Here is a 9,543-nt window from a genome sequence, read left to right as displayed (position 1 = left end):
GAATTATCAAAAAATATTTTCACATTACAAAAAGTTAAGATTATAGCTGTTGAGAAAAATCATAAAAATGGCACAAATTTTTCAATCCTTATTATAATACAATTCCAATTAATAAAACAACTTTAAATCTCTGTAATCCTCATCCAAAAAAATTTTTTTTTTTTTTTTTTTTTTTTTTCAATCCTGAGTTTGATCCGTAAACAAGCACTTTAAGCAGCATCATACAAATATACCATAAATTTACTATACATATTTCTTTTTAATTAGCCCAAAACTCGCATGTTATGTTAAATCTTATTTTAACAGTTTTTAACATCAGTATTAAATGGTCATAAGTTTAGCACAAAATTTGCTAGCTATAAAACTGCTGACCATATCTACAATATTAATTCTAAAAATGAAATAACAACATATTTTTTCTACAAAAAATAAATATACTACTACTACTACTACATATTTTACACAAAACAGCTATATTGAAAACATATGAAGTTGTATATTATTTGGAGAATGGCTCGTGCTTCTTAAGTATCCACTATATATTAGGTGCTTTATAAATACTTGAAAAACATTTTCTTTTAAAGAAAATGTAAAGCAGAATTATTTTTTTCAATGAAGAAGCAATAAATCTGACTAAAAAATTGTTCAGAACTTAATTGAAATAACATTCCATTATTTAGTGAAGCGCAGCATTTCCCAATTCCATGCAATTAAAAATGAGGAAATGTTGGATGTAACTTGTTTTGTTTGACCAAGCACAGTATTTCTAATAGTGGCTAAATTTTAGCAGTCATTTGATCATATATCAATCTTAAATGACTTTCATCAAAATAAATTTTCTCTTAAATGACATTTAAAATACTAACCTTGAAAAGACTTCAGGTTTGTAAATACTTGTCCAAACATTATATATTTAGTTTCAGGAGAAATTATGTATTTACAGAAAAAAAATCACATGGGAAAAAAAAGCATTAAATATAAGCTCAACAATTCATAAATGGATTTTAAATCAGAGATGAGTTATTTAATAAATGATTAAAACCATCAAAAAAAGTGTCGGACGATGCAGGATCTTCATCATGACAATTGATTTTATCGTAGGATTTGTTTTCATCTTTTGGATTTAATTGCTTCTTGTTTTTTAGTTTCACTTTTGCAGTTTGCTTAGAATGGGTAAAAATATTCTGAAGTTCTGAAAAAAATCTGCAAAGTAAAAAATTTCAAACATTAAAAATAATTTTTTTTAAAAATAACAACATTGTATTTTTTACAAAGCTATAAAATTTTTAATCTACAGAGAGGAAATTCAGAAGATATTCAAATAAATCAATGGATTTTTTTTACAATGCACATGTATATATTATGTCTCTATAAAAAATACTAATAATAAAATCAATATTTTAAAAAATTCAAAACATCTTGCAAATAATGAGTGAATAAATATAATCTGCCAATACAGAAAAAAAAAAAAATATTTGATGTAAAAACTTTAGATTTTTTAGGATGAACTCAATTTACTAAATAACCAAATCACACATAATATTTAATTAACCCTTATGTTCATTTTGTATAGTATACCATACATACAACTTTATAAAAATATACTACCACTATAAAATAATTTTTAACTTAGTTTTATTAAACGATTTTTATTACACGATTTTTTATTTATTTTTTGATGTTTTTTATAGCGTAAAGAAGCTACCTATATATATATATATATATATATATATATATATATATATATATATATATATATATATATTTCCCTTCAAAAAATCAATCCTGCCACGATAAGGGTTAAACCCATGCTAGGTATATTTTCATTTGAAAAACAGACTTTCTGAATTTGATCTAAAAATATCTATTTTTTAACATTTATTAAAAATTTCAAAATAAATCTCATATCTTAAAAAAAAAAAAAAAATTCAGAAAACACATTCAAGTTAAGTTATTTATTCATCTATACATAATACTTTATAATAAATTTATTCTAAATTCAGAATGAATCATCTTCAGTAGCAGAGAAGCTACATCCCTCTCGTCTTTTTTTCTGTGACTAAAATTATTTGGAGAAATGTGAATGTAATATATTAGTTACTTACTTAACAGCAAATTGCACATATTTTTTATCAAAAAGTAAAATGTAACAATAATATAAAGAAAAAATATTAAGTCAACAAATGTAAGCAATCAATAGCTGATGATATGATGCTAAAAAAAAGTACATTTCGGAATTACTTTTTTTTATTATAAATACAAAATAAAAATTGATATGTTATTTTTAACATTAAGATAATTCACTGATTGGACAATACTGAAAAAAAAATGTGAAATAATTCCCAGACATTTAGTATTTAGAAAATAAAAAATTCAACAAATGAAAGGAAAATAAATTCTTCAATTAATTAAACAGGGATAAAATTTACCTCTCTATTCTTAACCAGTTCTCTTTCATTTTCTCATTGCACATATTCACAACATATGATATATACTAGAAATTGAAAGAAAAATCGTTATTAAGGCACATTTAAAAATATTATTATTTGTTGTTTTTTTTCCATTAGTATTTTTAGTACTAAAATTCAAGTAGATATAAAAAACAATTTTATAGAGCAAAAAAAAAATGTTGGTTAAAGATTATAAAAATTAATGGCTGCATTTAAATAAAAGATAAAATTTATAGATAACATGACAAAAAATAGTGAATACAAATGCAAGATATCTCGATATTAAAGGAAGATTCTGTATAATAGGAAACAAAAGATATTTTGATTAAATACAATCAAAATAACTCTTGCACAAAATGTTAACCTCTCAAAGTAATAATAATAATTTCACAAAGGGAAAAGAAACTCTAAGAGCAGATGAATATAAAATCAGAGGAATTCTTTTCATTTTGATAAATAAAAATAAAAAAAAATTAGTTATACAGATATGCAAAATAAGAAAAAACAAAAAGTATGCTTAAAAAATTCGTATTACAGATAAAGAAGATATATATATATAAAAAAAGGTTAACTATGTATAACTTTTCATATAAGTTCATATTTACAATAACTCCAGAGCAAAATATAAATCCAACATAAAAAATAATTTTTATTTTTATTTTATTAAAATTGCACAAACAAAAACTCAGGAATAACCATTTAATATATGCCTGGTAAAAATGTATAGACACTAGTCAATCAGCAAGGTTCCAGACAAAACCTGCTAAACTTCAGTGATTGTTCACCACAGAAGAGTGCTAATGATTATAGTAGAAAAGTATGCAACTTGTTTTCCGTTGAAAAGATACAAAGGAAAAACTAACTCAGCAAAATCTCTCCTTTTTTTAGATAGAGAAATTTCATATACAGATCCATTTAATATGTGATTATAACATTCTGTTTCATAGCAAAAAAGAAACAGAATACTTTTATTAACTTATTTTAACTTCAATATTCAATAGAATTGCATAATATAACTTTTAGGATAAAAAAATTTTGCATCACCTAAATCTTTCAGTACTTGCCTCATTCATAAAAAAGATTATATTCAGTTATAATAAAAATCAATTAAGGAAACCATTTCATTAAACAGTTTACATATTTTTTATTAATTTTTTTTTTTAAAAATGTAAATTAACATGTAAATTTTCATAGGTAAATGTATAGTTGGATAATATTTGTATGTATATGTAAAGAAAAGGAATAAAAAGGTTCCAGTTTTAGGCAATTATAAACAATATAATAAAAAAATCTTGATGGCTAATATTGCAGGTAGAGATTTTGAACAGTTTATGGTTCACATAATTACAGTAATTTTTTAAAAAATGCTGTGTAATCAACATCAAATTCATAATCAATTTCCTACACTTAGAGTTTTAAATTTATTCTAACAAAAATAATGGCAAAAAATATAAGAATATAGTTTGATTTAATTTAAAAAAACATGATTACCAATTATTCAAAATATTTACACACTCAAGCCCTCGCTTTCAAAACTTTCAATTAATTACCTCATTAGATACAAGTGCATGTCCATCACAAGATAAGGGTACTTCTAAACATAGGGTACTTCTTATAGCCTAATAAAATAAAATTTGAAGTCATAAATATATCATACTAATCTCTATACAACAATGAAAATAGAATTACTGATATTAAGTTACATCTACAGAATTACAAGGATTCAAAAGTTTTATTTACATTCTATACAATCTAAATATATTGCTTTTATAAGAAATAAATTCAAAAGAAGAATACTTAATAAACAACTTTTTTTTTAGAAATATATCTTTCTTTAAGAGTATACATAAATTTAGATTCAGATTAATTTAGATGTGAAAATACTTCAATATTGTCATCTTTAAGATTTTTGTATGAAAAAAAAAAAGATTTAAAGTCAATGAAATTTTTTAATAATAAGCACTTTGATATGTAATAAATAATATCACAAACGTACAAATATTTATACAGAATTTAATATGCCTTTATAACTTAAATTATAAGATAGTGATAAAATCATATATAACCAGAAGTAAAAAAAAAAGAAAATTATAAGGAAAAAATATGTTTCAAATAGAAAAATTGCCATTTTTTAAATATTTGGTATTAATAAAGATGAAAGTATATCTGTCAATTTTACAAAACAGACCTTTGAACCTTCTGTTAACAAACTTGGCATTTATATATAAAGAGTGGAAATGTGTACTTTGGAGCTTGTATTCTTTTCTTCCAAATTTAAATTATTCAAAAAATAAATCAATTTTGAACATTTTTAGCTACTTTGCCTAAAACTTCTAAAAGCATTATACATTTTTAAAAAAATGAATCTTTACACCATTTTAAAATGTGTAATTTTATCTTTCCTTTTAAAACTTTTACAATGTTAAAAGTCTAAATTCTTTTTTTTTTTTTTTTTTTTTTTCTTCTTCTTTATTATTATCTACAGTTAAGGTTTGTTAAAGAGACGGTAATGTTCTCCGAATGAGGCAAATGAAAGGAAAAAAAAAAAAAAAACTAAATGAAAGAGAGGAATATACCAAAAAAGGTAATTTTTAAATATTTTTTTCAAAAATGTTAATTTTTTATTATAATTTTACATTTATATACATTTTTTATAATCATACATTTTATAATGTACAAAATAATATTTTCCATTAATATTAAATTTAATGTTAAGAGGAATTTTATTAGATTTCCCACCAAATCTTTAATCCTGTCTCATATATTACAGTAAACTAACATTTGTAAATATTTCAAAGAATTTATGCAAAATAATACATAAACAAAAATAAATACTATTCAAAATCTTATAAAAAACATTGATAATTAAAAATTTAGTTCTACTGATTTAACAAGGGCAGAAATTGTTGAGCTTTGAAAATATAAATTTTGAAAATAAATATATTTAATATGAAATTCATATTTTTAATTGTCTATCATGATCATCATTTTATTATCCACACATTGTTCTAATTTATATCATTTATATGTAGAGAATACTGCATATACGTTTTTGTTGAAAAAAAATCCAGACATTTAAGGAATGAAAGTTTGAATTTTTTTAAACAAAAAATTACATACTTTAGACATTACAATGAAAATAATAGTTTAAATAAAATAAATCAAATTTGCTATTACTTTCTTCCTTATTATTAACAGATTCTTAAGTGTAGAGCAATGAAGGCATCTCTAATGCTCATTTTGCAGCTAACAAGCCAAAACTTTCAAATTTGAATTCATAATACAAGTGCATTTACAATTTGCCTCATAATAACTTTATTAGATGCTAATTTTACACAAACAATGACTGAATGCTTACTTCACAATCACGTTCACAATTTGACTGAAAAGTTTGTAAAAAAATTTTAATCTTACAAGAATCTCTATCTTAGACTTATCCTTAGGAGAATGAAAATTAACAAATCTCTATTTACAACTAAACAAATAAATGGAAGCAAAATAAGAATTAAAATATTTTCATTTTTCATGTTAAATTACTCTGATCAAACCCAATTTGATTTTACTAAGAAATAAAAATCACTATTATTTTCTCAGCCTTTTCTATAAGCTTATTCAAACTTCTCGAGTATAGAAATTGTTTTAAAATTTAAATATTTAGATTTAAGTCATTTAGTTCAACTACAATTAATTTCTTTTCCTAAATTTTTTCATTAGTTTGAGATTGTAATTTTTGCTCATTCATATTTTCAAAATATCAACAGTGGGCATTCTTTTCTTTTTTGATATCTTTAAAAAAATTTCTTTCTTGGTATTAGAAAAGAACGGAAAAGAGCAGATAATGTAAGGTTAAATTTTTTTTAAAAAAGCATATGAATAGCTTTATTCTAAGATAAATATTTTCTTTACTAAATGTGAAATATATATTCTCTAATATCGGTTTGCATAATAAAAAAATATTCATTTTTTTTTATTTCAAACATTACATATTTTATTCTTATACTATTTTTATTTGAAGTAGAAATACACTTCAAATTGTTTCAAACTCAAGTTTAAATCATTTTCATTCAGTAAGAATATTTGAAAATTAGCAGTGAATAATTACAATCAGTGAATAATTCTTTCAAAGTATATTACAATAAACTACATCCAATTTATTTATTCTAGTTATGTACCCCTGAATATGATTTTACTGAGAGAATTGAATATAAAATATTCTTCAAAAGTTTACTATTCTTTAAAAAATTATAGTATCAGTTATTTCATCTTAAAAAAAATATGTATTTTCAAAATATTTTATTACGATTAAAATAATTTTTTTCTTTAAATTTCTAATGTTATCTATTTTTTTATTCTTCTCAAAAATAACAATTGCTAGTGCTCAAAAATTGAAAATTAATTTACTGGATAGTTTTAATTATACATTATTAGTACAAATTAAAATAATAATGTCAAACTACTTTCAAATCTTGTAACTATTAAGGTGGTTAACAAAAGTGGTTAACAATAAAATAAATACTCTGGATTGTAAAAAGAAAAAATAAATAAATGAAAATCCATAATAGCATAAAATTCAAAATTAAAATATACTTACTGATATTATTTTTCCCTTTTTGCTTACACTCATACCAGAGTTACGAAAACCAGATTCTATACTGGCAGTGTGCTGGAATTGACAGAGAAAAACACATTTCATATGAAATTCAGTTTCAAAAGGTAAACAAAAGCAGATAGTTATATAATGAATAGTATAAGAAATTTAATTTATTGAATAATAATCATTAATAGATTAATACAAAAAATTATTTCATCTTTCAAGTATACATAGTACAGCAATAAGGTAAAATTATTTTTTAAACAAATCATACACAACATAACATTAAATAAAATTATAAAATAAAAAATAATATATATTACAAGTTTTTGGGCTGCTTCTACTGTAGAACACTGAACATGAAGAACAAAAGGTTCAAATTTTAAAGTAGCAGAACCAGAATGGTTTTCAAGTGCTTGTATCTAAATGAAAATGATGTATTATAAATATTCTTTGTAAAAATATAATGCATTTGATATCAAGTGTACAAATAAAAGCCAAATAATACATATTTAAGAAAATACAATTAAAATTAATGTATTCATTAGCTCAAATTTAAAACAAAATAAAAAAATTATTCTCTACTGCAATTATTTGTATTTTTTTAGGTAACACTAGTTACAGATTTAGCAAAATCAAACTCCACAGTCTTACTCTCTGTCCCATTCATTTAGCTATGTGAAAATTAATTCCTCAATTCCTATTTCAACGATTTTTAATAAACTCACTCACTTTTCATGTGCAACTTTTCTACATCAATGGCATTATAAAATTCAAAAATAATCTGAATTATTACTTGCCTTCTATGTAGACTTCAAAATTTATACTATTTACTCTTTACCAAGTTTTAGAAAATCACAGAATTTTTCAACTTCTTTTAAAATAATAAACTGAAAAAAAATCAACATATTATGAGCTTAATTTTTCATTATGAAAAATCACTTTAAGCATTCACTTTCATATTTAGTTTCAATTCAATCCATTTTGCAAAATGTGACAGCCACTTTTGAAGAAACCCTGGACTGAAGCATGCAATCAATATTAATGAGATCATGCCTCTCTTTAATTTTTTTTTCAAAACAAATAACTTTAGAATATTTCTGAAACTACAAATGTTTAGAAATTGTATAGTTATTTTTTCTTCTTCTGATTTTATAGTTTATTATTGATAAAACTAATTTTCCAAATTTCTGTAATGTCAAATTTTTAATTTCAAACAATCATTAATCATATCTTTCATAATTTTTTCTTTTTACAAATTTATTATTGTAAAGTACATATATATATAAGATACTATACCACATCATCCGGTCTAACAATATCATGGCTGATGAGCAGCCAATCACATCCTTTTTTTCTTTGTTCCTAAATGGGGAAAAAAAGCATTATTAAAAGCAGGTGCATTTTAACATCATTAATATATATAATCAATTTCTGCTAAAAGTTTTCACACTTACAATTAAAAAAGATGCATCAATTAGGATTACTAAAATTAAGTTATTTTAATAAATTATATGCTTCTCAGACATCAAACTATTTTGTCACAAAGTAAATTAGGAAATAAGAGAATATTTTAGAATGAAGTTAATATGGGATAATGTAAAATAAAAACTAGTAAATAAATTAGGATTTAAATTAAGAAAGATCATTATATATATATAAATCATAATTCAGATAATTTTAACTTGGTATCTTAAGCAATATGAGGATGCACATTAAAGTTGATTTGTAGTAATAGATATACACATTAATAAAATTCCCTTTTTGCTCAATGATATAAACTTACTGAGTGTACAAAAACTGAAGTTCTACCAGAGCATGAACTTGTGGTAACATAAAATTCTTGAGCATTTATAAAACATACGAGGTCAAAGATTTTATCATCAACTGAACCTTTTCTGCTCAGATCCTCTCTTTTTAATATTACCTCTTTTGTATTTATAAAATTCATGACTAAAAAGAAATCGAAACTATAAAAATTTTTTACAGGTACAAATGCTAAAGCATAAGTTTAAAAACAAGTAAACATTTGTGATATAAACTTAAATAATCCAAAATATTTTGCATAGTAAGGTTTTTAGAATACATAAAAACAATATGCAAATGCCAAACTATAAGACAGAGAAAAACACTCATGAAAATCTATGATTTATCTCATAACACTTTTCATTCGAAACTTTTGGTTCGGTTCGGATTTTGCTCATGCAACGAGAAGTCGCAATTACAGTTAAAAAAGAGAAATGTTTTGAAGGTAGGTCAAATTTGCCGCCTTTGCAGTCAAATAACAAATAAATTTATTATTTTTTTTAAAAAAAGAAAAATTATTTCACTACTAAGAAAGAAAAATAATTTACATATTTAGAGGTTTCTATATAAAATATTGAAAAGCGCCATCCACAAAAGAAAGACTGGTTAGCTCTAGTTTATATCATAAGACGAAATTTTCGGTATCATCCCATCACGTCATCCAAGTCCAAAAAATTTCGAGAACAAGCATTGGAC

General features: G+C 22.8%; 1 protein-coding gene across 2 annotated transcripts; it reads right to left on the bottom strand.

The window, feature by feature from the left end:
* Window positions 1-998: 998 nt before the first annotated feature.
* On the bottom strand, window positions 999-9,237 carry LOC129968791 (tRNA wybutosine-synthesizing protein 3 homolog). 2 transcript variants are annotated; one of them, XM_056083041.1, is made up of 8 exons: window positions 9,084-9,237; window positions 8,828-8,994; window positions 8,341-8,406; window positions 7,365-7,463; window positions 7,042-7,113; window positions 4,001-4,069; window positions 2,430-2,494; window positions 999-1,203 (listed from the first exon to the last, which is right to left on the bottom strand). In XM_056083041.1, exons 1-8 carry the CDS (start codon window positions 9,175-9,177, stop codon window positions 1,005-1,007), a joined length of 831 nt encoding a protein of 276 aa, XP_055939016.1. In that variant the 5' UTR covers window positions 9,178-9,237; the 3' UTR covers window positions 999-1,004. The 2 variants fall into 2 exon arrangements, with proteins under 2 accessions (XP_055939016.1, XP_055939017.1); XM_056083042.1 differs by having other exon boundaries at window positions 9,205-9,223.
* Window positions 9,238-9,543: the final 306 nt, after the last annotated feature.

Source organism: Argiope bruennichi, chromosome 5 (assembly GCF_947563725.1).
Source record: "Argiope bruennichi chromosome 5, qqArgBrue1.1, whole genome shotgun sequence".
NCBI lineage: Eukaryota > Metazoa > Arthropoda > Arachnida > Araneae > Araneidae > Argiope > Argiope bruennichi.
Note: the sequence above shows the minus strand (reverse complement) of the source record. Positions and strands in the feature narration are given on the sequence as shown.